Here is a 26,636-nt window from a genome sequence, read left to right as displayed (position 1 = left end):
GCTTTCGTACGAGGAGGAAGAACTAGTATTGTAAGTTTTATTTCCATTCTCATTTGTTTTTATCGTATTTTATTCAATTTATGCTTTAATGGAAGCTCATGGTTAATCACCATATGGTCTGTGACTTGATTTCCACCTCTCCCTTTCTCTCTCCTTTTTTTTTTTTTTTTGTGATTTTTTTTCTTAATTGGAGCAAGATACATCCATTGATCTTGATGAGAGTTTGATTTTATTTACAGTGGACGAATTTAGTTCAGCCCGTATTCCAATTAACAAAGCAGTGTAATTTTGTCCGAAAAATTAGGTTTTTGGTGTTTGAAACGAAATATGGGTTTCATTGTGAAATTTGCTTGAAATCTATATAAATTTTGGTTAGTTTTATGAGCATTTTATCTGGTATGTCTTGTTGCTTGTGGTTTCTCTCTCTTACTGTGATTCTTACTACGCAACAGGAGAAAATCTATCTACTTCTATCGCAAGCTTTTACAGAGAGAGGACAATGACTCAAGATGTGGAGATGAAGGAACCCCCTGCCCCTTCCAACTCCGTTTCTTCTGCTGCTTCGCCTGTTCTTCAGCGTAATCATGCTACCCCTCTTGAGGGTTCTTTAGGGTTCATTTTCTCTAGACTTCCTCTCACTAAAGTCTTGTCCTTCTCTCTCTCTCTCTCTATTTGTACCGTTGCAGTCTCTCCCTCTCTGTCTGTCTATCATTGTACTCTCTCTCCTCTATATTTTTCTTTTCACTACTGCAATTTCTCTATCTGCAATTTTAGTTGTACATAATTTTATGAAATGTGGTTTCCAGATCTGAAGGAGATTGCCACCCTAATTGAGACTGGGGCTTTTACAAAGGAGGTTCGAAGAGTTTTGCGTGCTGTTCGCCACACTATTGCATTGAGGCGCAAGCTTAAAGCGCCTGTGCTCTCTTCCTTTCTTCACTCTGTTCTGGCACCTGGGTCTGAGGTTTTTGTGCGGTTGACCTCGTATCTCCCCAAGGTAAATGGCGAAAAACTCTTTCTGGTTTTTGCTTGTTTGGTTTGTCTAAGGTTTTTGCTCCATGTCTATTTTGTGTCCCTCAATTTGATCATTTTTCATAATCAAGCGCTATAGCTTTACACCTCTATCAAAATTTTGGGAACCATAGGCATGTTTGGTGGGTATTTTTCAGAGTGGACTCTTAGTTTTTGTGAAGAAAGCTGGGATTTGTTGTACAAAAGATACTTTTTAGGAGTTTTTTTCTTGTGAAATTTGATTGTAGATAGGTATGGAAGTGCTAGCTATTCTTCACAGGCAAATTCCTAGTTGTCCTAGTATTTTTTCTTTGTTTCCTTGATTCATGCGCTGTTCTCTTCATGTTTAGCATTTGGTAACTTAATCCCAACATACTTTTTTTGCTTCTTTTAGTTCGTGACTAAATTATCAGTACTTTATAGCTTATTTATGGGAGAGAAAAAACGGACTTGGATTGGTTTAGGTTGTGAATCTCTTTTATGGCATGTAAGTCGGGATCTTCCTGCCGTTCTGTGTACCAACCTAAAGTGATATGTTATACTTGCTTTGGTAAAATTGCTTTGGTTTTGTGGAAAAGTATCAAATGAGGCCATGTATTTCTGACCTATCAGAAAAAGGAAGAAAAACAAGATCCACTATGGCTTACCTAAATTCTATAATCTTTAACATTTGGCATCAATAATGTTTTTCATATGGAACTCCCCTAAAGAAGTCCTTGCTAATTTTAAAATTTTTTATGCTATGCTAATTGATAAGTGCTATACAGTATGTGAGATGACAATGCTCTGATGGTTGAGGATTTCGTTCAAGCAATTGAGAACCCAGTGATCCTGAACTAAGCATTTTGCATTGTCCTTTACAAATTATCTTGTCGGTTCTCATTATAAGATATGATTTTTAATTTTGGGTGTCATATTTTTTATGAGGCTTTGAGTTTTACTTCTTCTATAGAACTACGATTGAATCCTTATTACATAATTCACCTATGAGTAAGCAGTGTTTTAAAATGCGGGATGCGACCAAAAGCGGTGGGGGGGGGCTGATGCGGCCCGGATGCGGGTGCATCACGATGATGCGGTCAATAAATGTAAAATTTTTTAAAAAATTCTAAAAAAATAGGTTTATGCATAGGAAAAAATATAGAGGTGATATATGTGATAGTAGGTATTTTAGTTTAATGATTAACTTCAAAATTATTAGCTGTGGGAGATTCTGTATCTAGTTATCCACTATCCCCTAATAGAAACTAGAAACTAGCTTCATAAAACATTCAACAATCAACAACCATAAGCACAAATTTGCACCATAAGCACAACCATGAACAACCATAAGCACAAAATAGTGATATTACAAACCAAAAGTCAAGCTCAAGAATAGTTAATAGTTAATAACTTAATACAATCATCCATTTTGAGGGTCAATTTTGAATGAAAAATAAATTTTTGCCAATTTTTTTCCCCCTCAATTTGATGCAAAAAAAGCCACAAAAGTGGCTGGAAGTCATCGTTTAGGGGGTTTAATACCCCCCAAACAGTTTCTCCCGTTTTTGGATGGTCAAAAAGACCATTTTGCCCCTCCCCGAGGGGCAAAATCGAAAAAAATTTCGCGCGGAAGGGGATCGGGTGTGATGCGGGATGCGGCTATGATGCGGCCTGATGCGGCGCATAGGTCAAAAGCGCATATGCGGTCAGTTTTGATGCGGAGCCCACCGCATACCGCATGATGCGGCCGCATTTTAAAACCATTTGAGTAAGACAACTTGGTTTGACCTATAGGATTTGAAACACCATGTTGGAGGGAAGTATTTTTCTGTCCCAACGTATAAAAGTCTATCTCACCTCAGTCTTTTTTTTTTCAGAATGACTTTCATCCATCGTACATAGTCTAGAACTCTAGTGTTAATGTCTAATGGCATGGTATCTACATTCCTACAATGAGCACTATGTCAACCAACTTATTGGATGCAAATTTTGAATATTTTAGAAGTAGAGAACTTTTTGAGTTGTTATTTGCTTATTTCTTCATCCAATTCTCCTTTGAGAGAGCTTCCTCAAGTTATGAGATCCCTTTGGTTCTAGTCTCAACTTAAACAAATCAATATTTGGATAGATTTTATACTTGCAATTTGCAGTAGGCATGGAAGTCTTAGAGAAGCCTTCAAGATGGATTGGAGGGTGATTGATTGGTTCTATCTGCTGATAAACAGCAAGTATAAGAGTATCCCCACCAACACTATGCCGACTTGATTGCATCACTAGCCTAGCTGAAATTATTCCTCTTACATGTGCATCTCTAGTGCAATCCAGATCTTCTATGATCCCCAGCTCCATTATGCAAAAGGACCTAACCCAATTTACGCTGTTTGGAATGGAACTGACTCTAGTAGCATGTTAGGGAAGTGAAATAGAACGAATAAATGATTTAAGACCTCTAGATGCAATGCAAATTAGATAAAAGTGTTTATTTTATATAGAAATCCAATAGAAATCCTTAATAATGATGATTAGAACTGGTTAGGCTAGTGGCTAATGATTTGTTCGGTTTTACCTGAATGTTGAGTTGATGGGTCATTTGGGGAAAGCTAACGCCTTAAAACATCAGCATACTGTAGAAGGGATTTCGAAGCTGTATAGTGATGACCTAGTCTCATCCTCTCATATCCATAGGGAAGTGGATGGGATGGGGAGGCTTATAGTTGGTAAGACAGAGCTGATATAGTCCATTTTCCTTTTTTATATGTGTCGTACGCTGTGCATGAGTATGATGTGAGACCCTTCATCATCTTGTGTTTGGTCTGTAATCATCTTCAGTAACTTAAGCCTGCATTTGTCAGATGTACAGAATTCAAGCTATAAAAACTCACTCTGCCTCATCACTTTGTTGCCTTTTAATCAATCTAGAAACAAGCCTCGCTTTCTTTTTCCTGTTATAAAATGCGGTGTTAAGCTGTATACTTCTTTTTCCTTTTGTCCCCCTTATGCAATGGTATTAACCGGATGGATAAGAACCTCTGAGTTGGCCACCATTAAAATAATAAGGATATTGTGGAATTACCACAAAAGGCTTCTGTGAGGAAGTGTCATTACTCATTTCTGATTCATTAATGCCATCATTATTGGTACCTTTCTTATTAAAAAAGGATAACCATAGCTGGTCATTGATCTCTATCCATGAAAAGTTGACCACTGGATGATACTTCAATACATGGTCAGAACATAAAGCTAGTGATTGAAAACTATCCTGGAAATCTTGTTCGTGGATTATTTTTGGGATTCTGATTTATGCAAGATTCTTGGCCTGAATGTCATCACTTAAGAGTTCGGTTCATCTCTATTGAATGGATCTGATACAAATTAGGTACTTCTGGATCTTACATAGGATTATGGAAAACTGGTGTTTACCTTAGTTTACCCTCGTAATAAGGTGATGCCAGAGTAGCAAAACTATGGGTAATATGGGGTACTTCTACTTAGTGTGGCAGTTTCTTTGTGATGATAGTTTATTTGCTATCAACCTTGAGCACACTCATACCCATCTTTTTCGTTTGGTCTGGAGCACACTCATACCCATCTTTTAATGTGGAGTTCATCTTATATGAGCAACATCTAATGTTTGGGCCTTGATTTTTTTATTTTTATTTACTATTCCTTGTGGTTCTCTTAACTTTTATCTAGATGAAAAAAAAAGCTTTTCCTCAGGTTTTAATTGCTTATACTGCGTGTGTTGCTGTTGCAGGATGATGAGCATGATATGGAAGTGGATACTGCCTCTTCCGGGACTCAAGCTCCTGGCAAGTATTCATTGCCGGAGCTAGAGATCTATTGCTACCTGTTGGTGTTGATTTTCTTGATTGACCAGAAGAGATATAATGAGGTTTGTAAACATGCAAATGCCACAGGAGTGGTGTTTGCATTCAGTAGTCTAATACTGAGATTGCAATCTCTTGTTACCAAACTGAGCATAGTTATATATCTTCCAGGCAAAATCTTGCTCGTCTGCTGCAATCACTCGGGTGAAGCAGCTAAACCGAAGAACCATCGATGTTTTGGCTGCCAGACTCTACTTTTATTACTCGTACAGCTATGAGTTAACTGACAGTCTGGGTGAAATTCGTGGGTTCGTTCTAGTCCTCCTTTACTCAACATAAACAGGCACGGAATTGCAATGATCATATTCATGTTTCATATTTGCATCATGACATTCATTTTTCCTTTTCAGAACCCTTTTGGCTTTGCATCGCACAGCGACAATGCGCCATGATGAGCTTGGCCAGGTGTCCTTCACATTTTGGAGTTTTTACAGCTCTATTTATTGTAAAAATAATTTTTGCAGTACATTGATTGTAAGCTTGCAGCTGGAAGGAATACCAACATAACGCATCTGTTTATGCAGGAAACTCTTCTGAATCTACTTCTCAGAAATTATTTGCACTACAATTTGTACGACCAGGCAGAGAAGCTGCGCTCAAAAGCCCCACGATTCGAGGCCCACTCGAACCAACAGGTAAGTCTATGATAATTGTGGCTTCATTGAATTAGAGAAAAAAAAGAAAATTCTGTACATTTTATTGTCATATTCCTGCTATTTTTTACTGTTTTTTTTTGGGGGTAATTCAGTGGGGAAGACAGGCCCCGACCTGTTTTTTCCAAGTAGATTATGAGTTAGCCTTTTGAAGGTGTTAGTGGGGTGATGTTAGTGGTGGGAATGGAAACCACAATGTGGTGACTAGGATGCGGGGTGCTACCACCACGACTCCATTTGATGTGTGTGTGTGTGTGCAGTTCTGCCGCTATCTGTATTATTTGGGAAGGATCCGGACGATACAGTTGGAGTATACCGATGCTAAGGAGAGTCTTTTACAAGCTGCCCGCAAAGCCCCGGTTGCAGCCCGTGGTTTTCGTATCCAGTGCAACAAATGGGCGGCCATTGTTCGTCTCTTACTTGGGGAGATCCCAGAGAGGACTGTCTTCATGCAAAATGGGATGAAGAAAGCTTTGAGACCCTACTTTGAGTTGACCAATGTAGGTTTCTTCTGACTGAACTTCTTGTTATATTATTTTAGTAAATGTTTGCTTTTCTGTTTCTATGCACTTAACTAAAGAGGTTTTGCTGCTAGTAAATACATAATAGGTGCTTGTGCCTAATGTTTCTTGACAACGACCCAAAGGAAAGTTGCATTACCCTTGGAAACTGGAATGTCTTCGGTCTAAAATTGTCATATTATCCCCATCAAAGGATGTTTATAGCTGCAGACTTCTGAAAGCCTATATTAAGGTGCATGGGGTTATATGATGACTTTTTGCCTATGATTTTCTGGATGCCAAGTGTGCTATGCCTGTCCTTTTGGTCCGTTTTGAGGAGTATGGGATTGCTACCATGAATGTCAGGGTTCATATAGGATCTTGCCTTTGTGTAGTTTAAAAATTAGGAAAGATGGCCTCTATCTGGTTCTATATCATTCATCTACGGCACAAACTTTTTCTTTTCTCTGAGTAAATCTATCACACAAAATTTAGTTCGATATTTATTGATATTGTTGGGTTTATGAAAAGGAAAACTTACTACAGCCCAGAGGGCTATGGAAAACCATAGTCCATTGTGGTCATAACCATCCAGTAAAATGATGGATGGTGATGGAGGACGACGAATGTGCGACCCATCATTAGGGATCATGTCCTACCCTGGTGGGATCCACTCTATGTCATTGCCCATAATCTCTTGGGGCGGTTGTGACCCTAAAGTTTCCATTATTCAGTGTTTCTTGTCTTCTCAGGGGAAAGTAGATTATAGCCTTTCTTGGGTTTTTTTCTTTGTTTGAAAGTACATCCAACTTTGTTAAATTTTGTCGAAATTATAAGGAAAGAAGCGCTTCTTTTTTTTTTTTTGAGGAACAAAGAAATGCAATTTTTTCTTTTCAATTTTTCCTTATTTTGATGTTTTTGGATATTGGTTAAAACGTATAAATAAAAAATCTTTTGATTTACTTAAGATTTTTCTTTGCTAAAAAAGAAGTTTGCGGAATTTTTTTTGGTGCAGGCGGTGCGCATTGGAGACTTGGAGCTATTCCGAAGTGTTGCAGACAAATACTCAGCCACATTCAGCAAGGACCGCACCCACAATCTCATTGTGCGCCTTAGACACAACGTCATAAGAACTGGCCTTCGGAACATCAGTATCTCATATTCGCGCATCTCTCTTGCGGATGTGGCTTCAAAGCTCAGGCTCGACTCAGTTGCTGATGCTGAGAGCATTGTGGCCAAGGCCATTAGGGATGGGGCAATTGATGCCACTATTGACCATGCAAAAGGATGGGTGCTCTCAAAGGAGACAGGGGACATATACTCGACCAATGAGCCTCAAGCTGCTTTCAATTCGAGAATTGCCTTTTGCCTAAACATGCATAACGAGGCAGTGAGAGCCCTTCGGTTCCCACCCAACTCGCACAAGGAGAAGGAGAGCGCTGAGAAGAGACGTGAGCGCCAGCAACAGGAACAGGAGCTTGCCAAGCATATTGCTGAGGAGGACGACGATGAGTTTTGAGTATCCGGTACTTTGTTTTCCTCGTCCCTTTTTGTTTCAACCACTTTTATGGTTCTAGTGAATCTTGAATTGGGTTGTCTCGTTTCTTAAGATATTTTTACCTGTAATGCTACCATGCAAACTAGTGGACCATTTCTTTCAGTGTATTTTACTTGAGCTAGTTTGTGGGGAGTCATCTTGATCACTGCTCTCTTGTGAGAAGTGGGTTCAATTATTTCCCTGCCAGTTATAATTTCAGGACTCTTTCTTTTTTTCCGTACGAAGGCCAATCTTTATACAGATTATGTGCTTCTTGGTGCTGCATACGTGCATATTTGATGTAGTGGTGGAGTTGGCATATGTTCATAAGTGCAACTGTCTCCCTCTCTCTCTCTCTCTCTCTCTCTCTCACACACACAAACACAAACGCACCCACACACTCTCATTCCCTTGCGCATGCACAAACATACATACAGAAGGGAGAAGCTCATTAAATTCTTTTAGGGCCAAAACTGATTGATGAAGAAAATAGGGCTTTAAGAGCCAAACAACATCGAACCTGATCAACTCCGTTGGAAGGTGAACAGAAAAGTTGTTGAGGCTCAACTTCCTTATTTATTTATTTGCGTTGATGTTGAGACGGCTTGGTTCGTCTGGAGAAACTTATTGGGTTCTGTTCATGTGCTTGTAATGGTATGTGAATTTGTTTGTCGCTATTTTCACTGTTTTCAGTGGGTGAGCTGGGATTTTTACGTCTGTTTCCCCTTGTGACTAAAGGGTAAAATACTTACTCCAAAATAAAAATGAGTGTATATATCATGCGTCTGCAGTGTAGAGCAATTCCATTGGGCAAAATTGCTACTTGGGAGAAACTTTTCATTCAAAATTTTGGGATTCAAGTATCAATAGATGATTTTTTTGATATGAAAAAGAAAGAAAAAAAATTGATTTTGAGTCGTTGACATCTAGATCTATTCCTCCAAAAATTGGACAACTCGTGCAAATATTGGGACGTCATTTTTTTTGGCGCACAGATGGCGGGTGTGGGTTTAAATCTTTTTGTCTTTTGGGAAAAGCGGCGGAATCATGAACGATATAGAATGCATGAATGACATAGAATAGAGATTTGGGGTCAAATTTTCATTTGAGTTATTGTTTAATTACTTTTTAGTGATTACTTTTTTGCGTTGGCATGTGAAATTTTCGGATGGATTTCATGTGTGCGCGCGCCGTGCACACGGGGAGATAGATAGAGAGAGTATTGATTTGAAATTTCCTGATTTCTCAGAATGAATGTTGCACTTCAGTCTCATTAATGGCTGTATATCATGCGAGCCCATATATTCTTTATTGTTTCCTTCTTTGATTACTTATAGGACCCGGTTTCTATGCGGCCAGCATATTGTAGAAATGAAATGTGGACTTGGCAATAAATATTTTTTTTAAATGTAAATTCATCCAACATTTTAAAGAATATATAATCTTTAACATGAAGATCATGAATATGAATAAATAAATACAATTGAAAATTAAAAATAATAATTATATTAAAAAAACATTTTGACAATTAGTTGCACTTGTTTTTAGATGGACCATCTATTTGCATCCATCTTTATACCTCTGCATATTCTAGAAACGTGATCCAGTCTGCATGAAACAATTTTCCTTGCTTATATCTTTATACAAAACCTGTGAATGAGGATGCAGTTTTCCTTTTATTTTAAGACCTAGTTAGTCCTCGGTCAAGAAATCAAGCTAAACGAATCTGCAATTTTGTAGAACCCTTGTTGCACTTTAGGCCACTTTGCCTCTGGTGTTTGTGCATTTATCGTGAACAGCCGGCCATTTTTTGCCGCAAAAACCGCAACGTTGTGCCTGCAAAATGAAGGACTTTCGACTTTAAACTCCAAGTTATAGTAATTGATTCTGCTCATGGGATCTTGAGTTGCCTTTGAATCGAACACGGTTGCTGTGATATCTGAGCGTTTGCCGGTGATCTTTTTAACTATTTTCTCAGCAATCTCCTTTTCACCACCAAAGTCTTCGATTCTGCAAAATGGTGGTCATCAATGGTAAGTTAATAGGTGAGAGATTGAGAACAAATGGAAATTCATCAGTTAAACCAATGAAAGGGTACCTGATCATCTTTGTATTTCCATTCATTCGAGAATCAAAAAAAGACTTTAATCAGTTGGAAAAAGGTTTTGACGGTCAGAATTAGAAAAAGAATCAGCCATAAAAAGAAAGTAGAAATGAAAAAATGGGAAAATGTTAGATTGCAGGCGTACGAGAAATTGGAAGGGACTGGAGAGACGATGACGCTGACGTTGAGCTCGCCACTTGATCCTGGTGGTCCAAATGCGACGACCGGCTCTGTGAAATTGCGGGGCCGGAGGCTATCGTCAACAGGTGGGGGGTCGAGTGATCTTTCCAATTCTGCCCTTTCGACTGCTCTATATAATAATCTTCGATCTCCGACCCAGCTTGACGGATAAATAAATTCTGGCAAGAAAGAAAATGAAAGAGAATATGAGGACAAGTTTTGACATGGTGTACCAAAAATTAAACAATTTTGTAAAGAAATAATCTCGAGAATAAGCAATTTCGCAGAGAAATTGCAAAACTCAAAGGAATAACATGAAAAATCGAAGGGATTTTGATCAGCTTGTATATATATTATTTTTATTTTTTTGAGGCAATTCAGGTGGGGAAAGGGATCCTCCCGTGGTAGGAATAAAATTACTACCTTGACCTCCTAACCTTGAACCTATTCTTGACAGCACACCAATTTTTTGTACTATAAAATTCTAAGATGACCGGAACAAATTGATGAAATTATCACCATGGTCAAAGTTTTTTTCCTATCTAATTGGAGTTGGCTATACAAATTTTAGTTCGCCAATCTGTTCTATTAAGGGGCATACTTTCCGTGAGGTCATAAGTCCCTGTATTTTTTCTCACTACTTCCAACCATGTCATTTTTTACCAATCCATTGTTTTTTTTGAGCCTTCCACCTGGACTAATTTAGACCAACTTGCATCTCCTAACAGGTGATATACTGGGTTTGCATCATAAATGGCCACCGCACCTAAGTCTACTATCTCTCATCTTATTGCCTTGATACCACACCTAAATTTATCCGAATGTATTAATTTCGAATTCTATACATTTTTATCTTGTTATTCATACATCAATATCCTCATCTCCACTACACTCATTCTATATGTCCATTGGTTTTTCACCAACATTTTCGTTTCATAGAATAAAACTGACCTCGCAGCTGTCTTATAAAATTTGCCCTACATCTTCATCGATATAAGGCAAAACAAATTGATGAAATACTAATTAAAAAATAAAAACCCCGAAAACCAAAATTTGGTCTTTAGACAAAGGGAGACACGTTACCAAAGCCCTTAGAGGGCTCGTAGCATCTAGAATAACCATCAATGGGATAAATCACATCCAGTTTAAGATTCCGGCCACTTTCAGGAGATAATCCGAGCACCGAACTCATAATTCCCCCAAAATTGGCACCAAATGCAACCAACGAAGCCGATGCAATCCCAACAACCAGCCGGCGCCTGAAAACAGCAGCGAGGGGTGCGAACTTCTCTGCAGGCGTCTTTTGGTCCTCACCTAAAAATTGCTGTTGCCTAATGATCTTCTGACCGTATTTTGGAAATTCCGCTGGGTGAGTGGCTGGAAATTTTTGTTGGGTCATGACTTTCCGGCAAGAATTTGGAATTTCCGGCAACGTGGGTTTGGATGAGAAGATGTGGTGATGGTGTAAGCGTAAAGCCATTGTATGCTTCACTCAGAAAGGCCTATTAAATCTGCAGAGTGGATAAAATATGAGGGCCACTAGTTCCGGAGAATAGACCAATAACTGTATTCCCCTTCTAACAAGGAATTAAAATGGGCCCTTGTTTTCTGGAAAATTCGGGATTGCCACTGAGATTGATGCTCTAAAAATAAGAAAATAACAAAAAAATGCTCCTCCCACTTGTAACTCTTTACTTAACTTTGGAGTTTGGAAGGAAACCAGAAGAGCCTCCTCTCTGCGCCTAAGAACAAGGGGAAGCCCAAAAAAAAAAAAAAACTACAATGGCTTATGCATAAGCGAACCTCTAAGACACTTTGCTAGAAGGATTTCAGGATCAAATTTTGCACATCTTTGAATCGAAAAAGAAGTATTTTAAGTTCTCGAAGGCATGCATCTACTTTTCACCAAATAGATAACCTGTATCCATCATAGATGGTTCGAGCATTTTTTATAAAGGGACTATTTATTTTTTGTACATGGAGGTTATAATAATTATTGTTTCTTAAATTTTCAAAATTGGTGGTTATAAGAGTGTCATTGAATAGATATAAAATTCTAAAAAAAAAATTTGGATTTTGTGATTCACCTCAAACCATCTAATTTGATATCTAAAGAGTGAATAAAAATTCGTGAAAACTTGGGTCCAACAAAAAGTAGCACAAATACAAACCGGGTTAGCTTAAATGATCTTTTTCCTTAAAAGAATTTCTTAAGCATAATTGTTTACTTTCTGTAAAATATCCATAGTTTCTTGTATGCAGCTGGCATATTTGTGATAAAAGGACAATAGAGAAATGCATTTATTGTTCATTAACTGCCTAAAAACCAAAAAATATGGGACCAAATTTTATTAAAGAGAAATGGGCATCAGAAGCACCACTTTTTCATATAGAGAGATAGCTTTCTAATCCATCATCATCAGCGTCAAAACTTTTTCCCAACTAATTAAGATCGACTATAGTGCGCCCTCTACTCCATGACAATCAAATGATGCAAAGAATACATAATCCATTCCACAAGATCAAGTTAAAAGGAGAGAAGCAACTGCATTTATTAGAATATAGATATAAAAACAACAAATGTTTGAAGGGTGACTATTTGATCGATCCGGCATTTACACACGACTCTCTCATAACAAATAAGAAATACAAAAAGGGAAAAACTGTGTTTTCACCTGTATTTTCCATGGAAGTTTCACAAGTGCAACTCAGTTGGCTCTAAAGCCAGGTACCTCAGAAGAACTTCCGCCAACTCCAAGGTCAAGTACACTGAGAGCATCTCCACAGATATCACTAACCAAACCAACAGGTCTCTCTCTCTCAAGTTCTACAACAACATTTTCCACTTGACTATTTCTCTGTTTCTTTGTTGCTTTCTGGTGGTAGGGAGAGGTGGCGCAAAATATTTTCAACATGTGCAGCATCCACTCTGAGTTTCTCAGCAATTTGCTGAACACCCATTGATCCGCCATCTTTGCCTTGATGAAGGAGGAACACTTGCCGAAGTTGTGAGACATTAAGAGTGCCTGGAGCCACTACACTTTTCTCGTCTCTTCCTGCATCTGCCTTAGTGTCCCGAAGCTTCGGCAGTGGTCTCTTGTATTTCTCCACCACAAACGCCTAAGAACAAGTTAAAGCACAAAAACCTCATCATTAAGCTACAGTAAAACAGATAACAGATTAATTTATTTCTGAATTCAAGTTTTATGTGCCACATATAGCACACACAAAACCTCACACTTTGTGAACATATCCACGCACAAGTGCACAGAGAGAGAGAGAGAGAGAGAGAGAGAGAGTAATGCATGCTTTATGCCAATGCAGGCACTGCATGTATGTGTAGTTCATATCTTGGATATGTCAATTCTTTGTAAATCTGAATATGGCATCTCTTTCTTCCTTCTTAAACTAATTCTTTAGGATTCTCTACTCCAAACCTTGGGGATTGTGTCCAATTAAAACCTACCTCTTGAGGATTCTGATCCACAAAATAAATTTCTAAAAACTATAAACTGCATTACACTTGAAACCTTTCTTATATTTTAAAAAAGTACCTACCAAGAATGAGATGCAGTTCCTCAGAAATCAAGCTGACAGTAAACCCTTCCAAAGTACTCAAGATATTATTATTCCTAGAGAATGACAAAACAAATGAGATCACCCATCCCAACTCTGAAAGAGAACGACTTTGGCCATACTAAAAGGCAAAGCAAGACATAGGATACACAATATAAAGGAACTTAAACGCTAGAATGGCTGATAATAGTATAATGAATAATCCTGCTCATTGGAACATTCAGCTTTAAATGTTCCAACAAATAGAATTAACAGTTCCCTAAGAGTGGATGCCGGCTCTCATCAACGCCTGAATATATCTGAAGTTGGAGTGACAGCCTAATCTTGTAAAACATGAAATGAGGAGTCTTGCATAGAACAGAGAAGTTCCTGAAAATTTCAAAGCTCTGTAGAAGAATATTATTCACAATTCTTCAATACATCTGTCACGTTAGGAAGTTCTTGCATAAAACATACACAAGTTCCTGATGAAGTAACACAGCTACGATGCTTCAATATCACTACATATTGCTTGACAAAAATGATATGATCTCGCCAAAGCAAACTGACTAAAATAAAATCTAATAAATTCAGGAATAAACTTACCTCACCCATTTCGAGTTTTCCTCCTGGCTTTGTTATAATTCTCCCTACCATCTGGCTTAGCATAGCATCATATCCTGGATCTCTTTCCTCAAGAACAGCACCTTCATTTGCACTCCTTGGGGTGATCTCTGAAACAAAATCAAGACATAAGGTACTACATGTCTAGAAGCCGATCCAGTAAAGAACACCTTTTAAGAATTCGTCAAACATTTTCATATCCATTATAACAAAGTTAAAAAACAACAGCAACTTCAAAGAATTCCTAGAATACATGATGTAAATTCAGTTATTAATAAGAATGCAGAGTTTTGTGAATCACCTCAGCAATGTTTTTGGACTCGGCCAAGGAGACTCAGCCTCGGCCTATAGGCAAGGTCGAGTACTATGTACCGAGTTTTTATAAATATTATGTATCACCAGCTTTATTCAAACAGTGTCTAATTGACTTATTGGCTATTATGTACACCTCAGCAGCCTCGCGTCTATGGTTCAAATACCGCCAGACATGATCCCATTTTTCTATTTAAAAATAGACCTATTTTATTTTATTAAAAATAAAAAAAAGCATGATCCCGTCTTATTTTATTAAAAAAATAAGCCTCATTAAGCTTCGATGATTTAATTAAACAATTAAGAGGGGTTCCTTTTTTTTATAAAAAAAAATAAGCACCATTAAACTGAGGTTTGAACATGGGGTTCACAAAATAACGTGCAATGGGCATGGTTCGATACCTCAACTTCTTTTTGAGGCCCCACATCATTTTACAAGTATGCTACTTCGGTATGCATGACAAGAATAGATATCTTATTATATATATATACCTTATTTCCTTTTGTTATGCCCTTTTTTTTAACATGACATGGACTCGGCTGAATAACTCGCCTAGGCCTCCGAGTACATTGGCCGAGCTGTGTTTTTGTACACTGCACCTCAAATTCAGGCAAGTGAACCACTAGGAAAATAAGAGGAATGGTAGCACATAAATAATTACCATTCCAAGAATTTTAAATTTAACGAAACAAAAAGAATCTTAAAGCCCTTCACCTTAGCCAGTGTCACATGATCTGACATGCCTACTAAATGAGCATGGAGATGGATGGTGTGGCCACGCACTGAGGCTCTTAAAGGACCACTGAAGTTTTGTCATTTGAATAGGTTGCCCAGATCACGAGGCGTTAAACAAGGTATGATTCAGGGAAAGGAAGACAACTAGTAAAAAAAATGAACCCAGAACAAGCAAAATCTGGAAAAACACAGTGCAAGAAAAGAATCCAGTTCCCCAGAGTCTACTCAACATAAACAAAAGACAACCCTGAGGGTCCCTTTGTACAGAGCTCCCAATTGTGAGGAGCCAATATTTGGTGTACATAGCTCCCAGGCCACGGGCAGCACATTTTTGTAATATTACACTTCAATTAATACAAAGGTTAACATCTTCAAAAAAATATATATACATATGAACTTTCATGCCATTCTCCTCATCGATTGAATCCGGTGTCTCTTGTTTTAGAACGATAACATTTGTTTTACTATAAATTGTTGTTACAAGCTATATCCCTTGAAAAGGGGAGTTGAACAAACAGAAAAAGCAAGAAGTAAAACAGAATGCTCCCATCTAAAACGGGACGCATAAGGAGCCCCGAACTACTCAGGCTCCAGGATTGCAGCTCCCTCTTTGGCCAAGACATCCGCAAGAGAGTTACTCTCTCGCCATACATGATTCCAAGAGACAGAAATCCCCGAGCAAAGCTGGGCTGTTTCTTCAAAAATATGGGCGAGTGTCCACGGGTAGGTGCTCGCCGACGAAGGGTCTCCCTCAGCTATCAGAGAACGGGACCAGCTTTGTCTGAAGATTCTGAACAGCCGAATACCTTCTAGGATGGTGAGTGCTTCTGCTGCTTGCGCATCATCATGGCCGATAGATTTGGAATAGGCGCCTAGAACGTGGCCCTCATTATTCTGGAATAGATTACCAATACCAGGCGGCCCTGGGTTGCCTAGCGAGCACCCATCAAAATTTAGTTTGATTGTCCCAGGGTCAGGAGGGGTCCAGAAGGATAATCGAGCAATCCTGAACTGCAAGAGACAACACAGAGGGAGCCAATCGCACAAGAAGGCCGCAGTTTGGATCCCTGTGAAATACTTATGATTTGCAGCCCAAAAGGAAACCAAGACTCTGATTTTGTCGAAGAGAATATTGGTGGACCTATATTGGCCTTGGAAGTTATTGCGCTCAATCCAGACCTTCCAAATAAGAGCCATGGAGGAAGCTTTCCAAAGAAGAATACCCGATTTTGGCCAGGGGATGGACTGTGGTGTAACCCACTGCCAATGGAACAGCGAGAGAAGACGGCTCCACAGCTCAGCGGCCAGAGGGCAGTGAATAAACAGATGATCATTAGTTTCCTCAGCTTCAAAACACATCATGCATCGATTAGGCAGCTGGATCCCTCTTCTCTGAAGTTGATCGACAGTGATCGCTCTTTGATGGAGGGCCAACCAAATTAAAAAATGGAATTTTGGGGGGCACGAGAGAAAACCAAGCCTTGGCTGCAACAGAAGGGGGTTTAAGGGGAAAGGTTGGGTCCAGGCTGAACTTGCGATAGGAGGAGACCGAAAAAACTCCCGAGGGAGAAGGGCACCAAATAAGCCTGTCACAGCCCGAGGTGGGTAAAAAGGTCGAGTCCAAGAGTGATGACAGGTTAAGGGGATCAGGCAGTTCGTTCTCGGTCTGCTGCGTTCTAAAGGTCGGTGTCCATACACGCCTAGAACCAAGCACTTGGAACACGTTCGCCACTAACTCCTGCCTATTAAGAGGTAGCCGCAGGAGAGAAGGGAAGCAAGATGCACCTAGCCACAGGTCATACCAAAATTTTGTCTGCAGGCCATCGCGCACAACCACACGAGTGTTGGGATCGAAGATGTTGCGAATGCTTTGCAAAGTAGACCAAATGCCTAACATTCTGTTATACAACCTAGGTGGAGGCAACCATGACTCAGGTGGTATGCGGTATTTGTGTTGGAGGACCGACTGCCACAGGTGGTTGGAAAGCATGGCCAGGCGCCACCACCATTTACCCAGGGGGCAGAGTTAATAAGCTTGAGGTTGCGAATGCCAAGCCCTCCTTAGTTTCCTAGGAGAGCACACTTTGTCCCAAGATAACAGATGGAACTTGCGATTGTCACAATCTCCTTCCCACAGAAATCTCGTCATGAGAGAATTAAGGCGATTAAGGACTGTCACCAGCATTCTGAAGAGGGACTGTAAGGGAGGTCGCCTTACCGTCCGGTCCAGTGAAGGCAGTGTAGGCAACGAGCAAAGCCACTGGCTTGTGTAGCTTGGCTACACATCAAAGCACTCACTACTTGAAAAACAGGGATGCTTGTGAGAGTCGCCTTAGTGAGTGTAGTTCTACCAACCGGCAATAGGAAACAGACTTTCCAGGAAGCGAACCTAGGATCTAACTTGTCGATAATGTGATCCCAAGCATTGAGCTTAGGTTTGCCTAAGCAAAGGGGGAGCCCAAGATAAGAGGAGGGAAGGTTGTCAGTTGTGCAGCCAACTGTCGTCCAGAGCTTGAGTGAACAAGGGATTAAGAGCTATCCCGATCATTTTTGACATTCCCAAATTGATCTTGAATCCCGTGGCCCACTCAAAAATCTTAAGGAACCGGTGAAGGACAGAGGTTTCCTGGTGGGACACTCTACAAAGCACCAAGCTATCATCAGCATATTGGAGGTGAGAGATGGAGGGCCCATCTGTCCTGAACTTGAAGCCATTGAGTGCGCCCACATTATAGAACCCCCAATCCACGTGGTCAAATGCTTTGGGCCAGTCAAGTTTCACAATGAGGCCAGGCAACTTAGCAAGGTGCCTAGAATGGATGCACCCATGGGCTACCAACGCTCCATCCAGATTCTGGCGGTCTTTCACAAAAGCCCCATGTTGAGGGGAAATAACCAGGCTAAGCATTTATCAGATTCGAGTAGCCAATACTTTGGCCACAATCTTATAAGCTGTCTCTTGCAACCAGAAAACCTCACCGGAATCCCTCTTCTTCCTCCTCAGAGTACGACCATCCAAATGTAAAATCTCTTCGTGCAATGCCATGGGACAATCCACTTTCCCAATCTGAAAACAAGAAGCAGATATGGTAGAAGATGACTACTTGGACTCTGACATTACTATAGATTCTGCAAAAGAATAAAGAATTTGTAGAAGGAATGGATCGAGTGGAGGAAATGGTGGGCGCAATGGGTCTATCCTAGAGGAAACAACAGGAGATAATAGTTTGTCTGGTTCGGGTGCGTTCATGGGAACGGGAACTGGTCTGGTTCCCCTGAATCGTGGACTCATGGAAGGTCCTTGTGGTTAGGATCATCATCCACATGATCCTATATCAAGGGAGCTCAATCCTTGCCATAGGGAATCTCGATTCCATGATGTAGGAATTGCAAGGACCTTCCAGCAATCCACGGTTATATACCAACCCAAGAGAAACGCTCCAAAAAAGCGTGAGTAACAACCAGTGCTCAAAACAACGGATCGGGCCGATTAGTCAGTCCTCGCCCTATCCGATTAGTCCGACCGATTTCGACTAGATCTGCCAATTAGTGCCCCGATTTTTTCTTAAAAATCTTATTTTGATAAAAAAATCCCATAATACTCAAAAAATCCCAAAAAAATATCAAAAAAATTGTAAAAAATGTTTAAAATTTACATGTATTGTTGTTTTATATTGTCACATAAAAAAAACAAAAAAAATAACTATTATAAGCATAATTGGCTTTCGGAGAAAATGATTAGGGCACCTGAAGCAATACTTTTTCGGTGATCAATATATAATAAGTATATATTAAAAATATATATAATATGTAATCAATTTATATTATATAATATGAATTATATTAATAAAATAAACATAAGTGTATAATATGCAATATAATATGATATAGTATTATAAGATAATTTACTATATCAACTCAAGACCAAGTTTGTTTTTTTGGGTATTTTGGAATTCAATTAAAAATAGGGAAAGTATAGAGTGAGACCATATACCTTTTATACAAGGTGGTCACAATAATCTTGACCATTGGATGTAAAGTTGGGTGGCTGCAATTATTCCATTGACCAAGCTCAAACGTCAAAAGAAATTTTCTCGAACTTTGTGACACATCCAAGCTATCAAAATTCACATCAAATGGTAGTAAGGAATTGTGACCACCTTGTATAAAAGGTAAATGGTCTCATTGTATACAATCCTTTAAAAATATAGGTAAAATATAAAATTGTTTGTCTCTTTGTGACAATTTTGATAAATTTCCATCTCTCTCTCTCTCATAATTGTGTCTATGTGCCCCTGGGGGGTTAGTGGTGTAACTATTAGATTGAAGATCAAATCAAATGAACAACGAATAAATTTTATATCCCCCGATTTGAGGGACTTACAGGCTTGGCACCTTGCCGTGCCCGACCAACTCTGGTGAATCTGAGTCTGCTCACCCAAGACGGCGAACCTTGCAATTAGCAAATAAAAAATTTGGGAAAATTATTTCATGTGGGTTGAACCGCATTTCTACAAAATGCGGTCCAGATGTATAAAGCATCCATCTTAAAGATAGATGCAAATAGGTGGTCCATATAAAAACAATTGTAACTAACGGTCCAAATATTTTCTTAATACAATTATTCTTTCTAGTTTTCAAATTTTTTTTTTTTTTCATATTCATGCTGTCCATGTTAAATATTATATATTCTCTAAAAATTAGGATCAAATTATGTTCACAAAATATATCTATTGCCAAACACACATTTTTACAATATGCGGGCTGGCCTAATAGAAACCGTGTCAAAAAATTAGTAATAATATATAAAGTTTTAAGTAGGGAAATAAAAGAATAGGGAATTGAAAAAAAAAAAGAGAAATACATAAAAAAATATTATGAGGACAACTTTGCAGACTCTGCACTGTGACAGTGTACTTATCGGTCGATTTTTAGAACAAATCGTCGATTAGTGCACTAATCGGCCAATTTGTCCGAGTAGTCGGCCGATTAGTGCACTGGAAAAAAATTCCTGCATACATGACCATTGGAATCGGGCCAGATCGGGATCAGCTAGTGATCGATCCTAAGTTAGTCGGCCGATTGTTTTAAACATTGGTAACAAGAGAACCCAAAAATCCTTGTCTCAATCATCAATTACTATAGAAACAGTCCTGAAGCCCAAAGTACCCACCCAACCCCCCCCCACCGCGCGGGGGCTGGGGGAGGGGCGAGGGGGGAAGGAGGATATAGCCTGAATGGAATATAATTCTTGCATGGAATATAAGGGGTCTGGGGGCCATCAAAAAAAAAAAAGAGAGTAGTTTTCAGTTTTGTTCATTCCAAAAACCCTGCAATTTTGGTGATGTCTGAAACCAAGCTAGACATCCGACACCCAACCAGAGGCAGAAACTCAGTGGATTGGGCAGCAATACTAGCACATGGAGCACCAAGGCGGTGCAGGTCCTTTGGGATCCTATGGTCCTTCATTGTGGAGAAACAAGAATCAGCTCCTACTATGTTTCTACTAGTTTCTCATGTAAAGAAGATAGCTTCAAATGACTTTTCACGATGATAAATGAGCCAAGCCACCTGCTTTCCGAGAAGATTTTGAGTGGAGTTAAAGTAAGCATACACAGACACTTCAACCTTCAGGGGTGCTTGGGAAGGGATTTCAATATCACTTGCTGGGATCATGAAAAGATCAAGCATGGAAGAAAATCTGCTAGCAGGGTGGGTTTCTCAAATTTTATTACCCAACACCAGCTCCTAGTTGTTCCTCTCAATGTCTCTAGTTTCATTTGGTTGAATCACCATGACCAACCCATTCTAACAAAGGCCAATTTGTGACCTTTTCGGAAAGGGAAATTAGGTACCCAGGTTTGGGTTGCTTTCATCCAGCAAAGCCTATTTCCAGATCACACACCAATCCTGTTATATACCAACCCTATAATTGGCGGTCCACAACCAATCCAGTGTGAGTTAAAGTGGCTTCAAGATGCGGGGCATCCACACCTAATAAAAGATTGGCAGTCTTCCTTTCGAGTAGATAGTTGGGCAGAGTCCAGATGCAAGAAGCTCCAAATGTTTACGGCAAAACTCAAACAGTGGATAGATAGAGTTTTGGCCACGTCAACAATACTGAGTGAACCCTACTGTCACCCACCCAGTGATTTACCCCTAACTGAAATTACTCAAAAATATCAATGTGAGGTACTGAAAAAAGAGGATATCAGTGGCTGGAACATCCTCTTGACGAAGAGGAGATCAAAAGGGCCATTTTTGACCTAAGCAAAGAATGCCCTTCTGGCCCAGATGGTTACCTATTGGCCTTCTACCCGAACTTCTTTGACTTCACTGTTGAAGATCATAAAGAAGAATTCACCAAGTTCCATAATAGAGAAAAAAGATGCATAGCAATATGAATTCCACATTTATAAAACTAATAACCAAAAAGGAAGGTGCAGCAAAGCTTAACAATTATCACCCAATAAGCCCTATTAGCATAGCAGTTTTCCTCTCTCACTCTCTCTTTTTATTAGTTATTTATTTATTTATTTATTTTTATTATTTTGATAAAGCAATGCACACAAACATTTGGCCAATGTACTTATTGGCGAAAACGCAGAGAGAAGTGCTTCACAATGACAACTTCTTTCCAGAAGGAGCTTTTTTGAAAGGCTGCCAGATAATAATGGATGGGGCACTGATTGCCAATAAACTAATTGATATTCGCCATAGGAACAGTCAACTTGTTGGATCTAGAGAGAGCAGAGGACCAAGTGGGCCAGGTCGTCCTGGACCAAACATTGGAAGCCATGGTTTTGGATATAAAAGGTGTCAGTGGATTCAAGGGTTTGTCTCCTAGGCCCACTTTTCAGTGTTAATCAAGAGGGCACCTTGAGGTTTTTTCCTTGCTTCCACGACATCCAGCAAGGGCATCCACCATCACCCTTCTTGTTCTTGATCATGGGAAAAATGTCGGTCAGATGATGTCAAGAATCCAAAATATGAAACTGAATCAAGGTTCAAATGGCCTTACCACATCCCACCTAGTATGCTGACGACGGTTGATTTCATTGAAGCAGAAAATGAATATTTGGACATTTCTGGTTGTTTCTAAAATGTTTTGAAATCACATATGGCCTAAAAAATAAGATGCTGTGCAATCGATCTCAGCCGTAAAGAGGGAGGATAATTAGGTCCAGGGCTAGGATGTGAAGCTGATCTACTGCCAAATAAATACTTGGGGCTGCCTTTGAGTGTAGATAAACCTAAAAAAGTACTATGGGATCAAGTGATAGAGAGGTTTGAGCGGAGATTAATAATATAGAGAGGTAGAGAAATCTACCCATTGAAGGAAGGATACCTCTCACAAAAGCAACTCTACCTAACCTCCCTGTATCATTTATACCCCTCTTTATAGTGCAGCCTACTGCAGCAAACAGGATTGAGTATATCCAAAAGGTAGTCCCTTTGAGGAGACTGAGAAAACAAACATAGGTTTCACCTCAACAATTAGAATACAATTGGCTTACCGAAGAAAAAAGGAGAACTGAGGATTAGAAAATCCAGTAAGACAAATGGAAAGGTTGTGGAGAGGTGCTGAAGACACTAGCGGCATATGGGAATAAGTGATTTTCCCAAAATATGGCACTGATCAAATGGGTTGGTGGGTGAGAAATAAAATAAACAGCAGGCAGTATCAGGTGCTTGGAGAGAATCAACTCAGTTAGGAATCAATTAAAGGAATATGTTTCTAAGGGATGCCCATAATGTTCTGGACTGATCATTGGACCCTGGACATTGGAACAATCTTTCCTTAGATTGATGAGAATCACCAAAAACAAAGAATGCTTAATATCAGACGTTCTGAATAGAAATAATGGAAATAGAGTTAGAATCAAAGGTAACACAGACCTAAGTAAAGAGCTGATCCATGACCTAATTCAGTTTCTGGGGCAATCAAAAAAGGTATATAACTATAGATCACTCAAAGAGTATCTTATTATTATTATTATCATCATCATCATTATTTAAAGGCAATGATTAAGAGGATCTGATAAGTTGATGTGGGTCCAATAGCCAATAGGTCTTCTTGGTTAAATCGTTCTTCCACATTCTCAGTGAATCCATAGTAGATCCAGCATTTGCAAGAAAAGTGTCGGAGATCCCAGCCCTTCAAATAGTGCAGGCCTTTGGTTGGTTAGTAGTGATCGACAAAGTTCTTACAATCTCAACCACATTCAGAATAGCCTTAATAGGTCATTCACCTGTTCCTCCGTTGTAAGGTGCATATTCTAGATTGGAAATTATTCTTTAAGTTGTTTGGTTTTTATTGGATCATTCAAACTTCTATGGAAGGAATATTCCATGAATGGTTTTCCACACCCATGCCATAGCATGGCCTCTTGCTGTGGAGATCTAACATGCTGGCTATCCTATTATAATTAATTGGCTAACTGGGATTTGCTCAAACACTTTGGCACTCATCATTATATCAAACCAAAGGCTTAGCAATATCACAGGCTACTACAAAAAAATGGTTCTGGGGTACTGCTAGATGGATTTGTTCAACCATTGTCATTCCATTGCTTGTTTTCCTCCCCAAAGAAGACAACACTCTGATCTTGGATTCGTGGTAATCCAGGACCACTATGCATTGGTTTTTCGAGATGACAGAGAAATAGAGATCCTATATTTCTATGGGCCAATTGTGAATTATGCATGAAACCATGGCAGAAGCAAATACCCTGCCTACCGATCTAAAATTGTATGACCCATGTTGGGGTCCATTGTTGGCAGAAAACGACTTGGACAAACAAAATCTCATGGGAAAAGCAAATGAGTGACTATTCCTGGAGGATTGAATGCATGATGTCCTCCAAAATTTTAGATAGAGGTGAAAGGACCATGGTATCTTCGAAGCATGTCTAGAGAGAAGAAAATGGGGAGGCATATGGAATGGCAAGAGAGGGCATCCCCATCAGATTCTATCACGATACATCAAGAAAAGCCAAGAAAGTCGTAAATTCGTGTGTCTACAATCTTTCTGTGCAGCTTTTTAGAACCATTATGTGCTTCTTTTTCAAACACTATTTGTTAAAGTGTCACTTTGTGCAAATTTGTACACCCCCGAAGGAACAATACACAAAACTTTGTAAAGTTCCATGCAATCAATGAAAATTACAATTATCACTAGCGTAATTGTAGAACTCAAAACAATCTCCTTTTCCTCCGGTAAATCCCTATACTGAGCTCTGTCATATATTTTAAATATTTGGTAGGTTTTGACCCGAAAATCTAGGGTAGTCCCACAATTTGAGAAGCTTGTCCCACAATTTGAGAAGCTTGACATTTCAAATTTGTGTGTGCATAAAACATATGGAAGAGAGATTGCTACAAGAGTGCTTGGGAAATTGCGGGACTGCACATATAAGACGCACGTAAAACTCAAGAGAAATGCAAGTGATACAGACGAGGGACACATTTCCTAAAAGTTTTGAGAAATGTGACTATTCAGTTTTTGAGACATGTTTGTTGGAAAAGAAATTTAACATCTACGATCAAGTCTCTTTGTATGCATAGACTACAAATAATAAGCATAAATAGATCTTATAAATTGAAATCCTCATTCAATATGGAGGCTAAAATGAGCTTCTCAAATAATCATTATCACAGAACATCAAATCTTGCATTAGAATGTGAAAACCAATCAACTTATGGATTTAAAAATTTACCTTATCTCTCAAAACTTTCAGTTATGAAAGATAAAGAACAACAGATTCAATCATATAGTGATGAGAATGAAATTCTGAAGTGTGATATACCGGTCTCTACACATGCTTCCTGATTTTTTCAGTAAATTTCTCCATGTAGGAAGTAGATGTAAATCCTTTTCGTTTTTTTATAATATGCAAGATTGGCATGGATATGAGAGAAGCGCATGTTTTCCCATTTCATCCAGCTGGTTAATTCAAAAGATTACCAATTCAATTCTAACTACGTTCCCAAACGCACTGAAAAACAGATTCCCAAACATCAAATAAACAATTCACATGGAAAAAGAAAGAAAAATGGAAGATTTAGAAACCAGCTAACTCACCAGGATTGACTTCACTAGCTACATCAACACTAGGATTGGGAGCTTCTGTTTCAGATGGAAAAACTCGTGGCCTTTGTTCCATAGTCTTTACCCGAGCTGATGATGTCTCGGAAGGTTTGCTACCACCCCTGCTAATTGCTCTGCGCATTGCCTGCCCCATTTCTTCACTTCTTCGCCTTCAAAGAAACCCTAATTTCATCGATGATTGCTCAAACCCTATTTCTCACAGCATCTTCTCGTGGTCCTTCGCCATTGATGGAACTCTGGTCCTGATGATCACTGGAAAACCCTGTTTCCACTCCTCAATGGAGAAAATGGGTTTACTAGTTAGTTAGAATGCCGAACCTCTTCAATGGACGATGGACCCCGCTCTTCTTGCCATGTTAAAAGCCTGTTTACTTCCTTGTTTCAGACAAGCAAGCAGCATTTGCTCGGAAATTTTGCAGCGAGAGAGAGGAATTTTTAGAGAGAGAAAGAGCGGAATTTTTAGAGTGATTAAAGGAATTTTTAAAGAGAGAAATAACGGAATTTGCAGAGTGAGGGAGCTCATGGTTTGTACTTTGCGGGGATTAACTCAACGTTCCGATCTATTATCAAAACGGTGCGGTTTGTATAGACCCGAGGCCCTAAACGATCTAACTATAGAGCCCACGTTTTAATAGTGTAGAAAAATATGGTTTTAAAACTGGAAAGTTTTGTGATGGCTTTAAATTATATTTTTATTTTTTATTGTAAAATTTAAAGGCTTAAAAAATAGTGTAGATTTGGCATATCTATAAAATCTTGAAAATATTGAAAATTAACGGTTAAAAAATGTGTTACAAGATGCATTATTTATGAATTTTGAAATCTATTTTTTTCTCCTGTCTATGTATCTCGGTACGGAGATGATCAATTTATTGGTATTTGAGCATCAAAACAACCTCTTGCCGTAGAAGTTTTGAAGGAGGTGCTAATTTGATTGTTTAGAGCGTAACCTCTATATAAACTTTTCCCTTTTGAAAATGATATAATAGGATGTGGGTTTTATGGCCTCCTGGCGCCCATGTAACAACCAACTTAGATATGAGGCAACAAATTTGGATTTACTCATGTGCCCCTTCTCAAAGAATTTAATTTTGAGAAATTTAGGTATAAAAATTCGGAAAAAAATTATATAAGTTGCAACCTTAATGTAGAATTATATATACATCCTAAAAATTTATAGGAAATGATTTTTTTAATGTTGAAAAACGCTCAAATTGATCATCTCGACAGCGAGATATATGAATATGAGAAAAAAAAAAAAAATTTTGAGTCCCAAAAATAGTACATCTTGCAACACATTATCTAGACCGTACATTTTTAAGATTTTTCATATGTTTATAGATATACTTGATTTTAATCATTTTTAGAGTTTTAAAATTTTATAACTAGATATGAAAATAGATTTTGAACTAATCCTTAGAATGTTTTACACCAAAATTATATG

The 26,636-nt window shown here is 38.8% G+C and overlaps 3 protein-coding genes across 5 annotated transcripts; 1 reads left to right on the top strand and 2 right to left on the bottom strand.

Annotated features, from left to right (window-relative positions):
- LOC18445313 (putative 26S proteasome non-ATPase regulatory subunit 3) lies at nt 1-7,855 on the top strand. 2 transcript variants are annotated; one of them, XM_006855452.4, is made up of 9 exons: nt 1-30; nt 453-578; nt 807-997; nt 4,748-4,885; nt 4,992-5,128; nt 5,231-5,285; nt 5,405-5,515; nt 5,794-6,033; nt 7,049-7,855. In XM_006855452.4, exons 2-9 carry the CDS (start codon nt 500-502, stop codon nt 7,550-7,552), a joined length of 1,455 nt encoding a protein of 484 aa, XP_006855514.1. In that variant the 5' UTR covers nt 1-30; nt 453-499; the 3' UTR covers nt 7,553-7,855. The 2 variants fall into 2 exon arrangements, with proteins under 2 accessions (XP_006855514.1, XP_088715517.1); XM_088859391.1 differs by having other exon boundaries at nt 775-997.
- Nucleotides 7,856-9,053: 1,198 nt separating this feature from the next.
- Nucleotides 9,054-11,518, bottom strand: LOC18445312 (Photosystem II reaction center PsbP family protein). The gene is made up of 3 exons (XM_006855451.4): nt 10,938-11,518; nt 9,820-10,033; nt 9,054-9,580 (listed from the first exon to the last, which is right to left on the bottom strand). The coding sequence occupies exons 1-3, from the start codon at nt 11,332-11,334 to the stop codon at nt 9,274-9,276; spliced, it is 918 nt and encodes a 305-aa protein (XP_006855513.2). The 5' UTR covers nt 11,335-11,518; the 3' UTR covers nt 9,054-9,273.
- An 863-nt stretch (nt 11,519-12,381) lies between these two features.
- On the bottom strand, nt 12,382-25,703 carry LOC18445311 (dynein beta chain, ciliary protein). Of its 2 annotated transcripts, none has more exons than XR_016050092.1 (3): nt 25,166-25,703; nt 13,413-14,143; nt 12,382-12,974 (listed from the first exon to the last, which is right to left on the bottom strand). XR_016050092.1 is itself a non-coding variant. In XM_011629138.3 (3 exons), exons 1-3 carry the CDS (start codon nt 25,323-25,325, stop codon nt 12,705-12,707), a joined length of 558 nt encoding a protein of 185 aa, XP_011627440.2. In that variant the 5' UTR covers nt 25,326-25,703; the 3' UTR covers nt 12,382-12,704. The 2 variants fall into 2 exon arrangements, 1 of the variants encoding a protein (XP_011627440.2); XM_011629138.3 differs by having other exon boundaries at nt 14,016-14,143.
- Nucleotides 25,704-26,636: the final 933 nt, after the last annotated feature.

This window comes from Amborella trichopoda, chromosome 2 (genome assembly GCF_054954075.1).
Source record: "Amborella trichopoda isolate Santa Cruz 75 chromosome 2, AtrichopodaSantaCruz75HAP2 v2.0, whole genome shotgun sequence".
In the NCBI taxonomy this organism is placed as follows: domain Eukaryota; kingdom Viridiplantae; phylum Streptophyta; class Magnoliopsida; order Amborellales; family Amborellaceae; genus Amborella; species Amborella trichopoda.
Note: the sequence above shows the minus strand (reverse complement) of the source record. Positions and strands in the feature narration are given on the sequence as shown.

What these genes read in the sequence shown, in the direction of transcription:
- LOC18445312 (XM_006855451.4), bottom strand. Translation starts at nt 11,334, where the DNA reads ATGGCTTTACGCTTACACCATCACCACATCTTCTCATCCAAACCCACG. An exon ending in CGAGCCCTCTAAGGGCTTTG is followed by an intron (nt 10,034 to 10,937) that starts GTAACGTGTCTC and finishes CTTTCTTGCCAG; the next exon opens with AATTTATTTATCCGTCAAGC. An exon ending in CCAGTCCCTTCCAATTTCTC is followed by an intron (nt 9,581 to 9,819) that starts GTACGCCTGCAA and finishes ACCATTTTGCAG; the next exon opens with AATCGAAGACTTTGGTGGTG.
- LOC18445311 (XM_011629138.3), bottom strand. Translation starts at nt 25,325, where the DNA reads ATGGGGCAGGCAATGCGCAGAGCAATTAGCAGGGGTGGTAGCAAACCT. An exon ending in AGCTAGTGAAGTCAATCCTG is followed by an intron (nt 14,144 to 25,165) that starts GTGAGTTAGCTG and finishes ATTTTGTTTCAG; the next exon opens with AGATCACCCCAAGGAGTGCA. An exon ending in GAAAACTCGAAATGGGTGAG is followed by an intron (nt 12,975 to 14,015) that starts GTAAGTTTATTC and finishes ACTTGTTCTTAG; the next exon opens with GCGTTTGTGGTGGAGAAATA.
- LOC18445313 (XM_006855452.4), top strand. Translation starts at nt 500, where the DNA reads ATGACTCAAGATGTGGAGATGAAGGAACCCCCTGCCCCTTCCAACTCC. An exon ending in ACCAGAAGAGATATAATGAG is followed by an intron (nt 4,886 to 4,991) that starts GTTTGTAAACAT and finishes TATATCTTCCAG; the next exon opens with GCAAAATCTTGCTCGTCTGC. An exon ending in CCTACTTTGAGTTGACCAAT is followed by an intron (nt 6,034 to 7,048) that starts GTAGGTTTCTTC and finishes TTTTTGGTGCAG; the next exon opens with GCGGTGCGCATTGGAGACTT.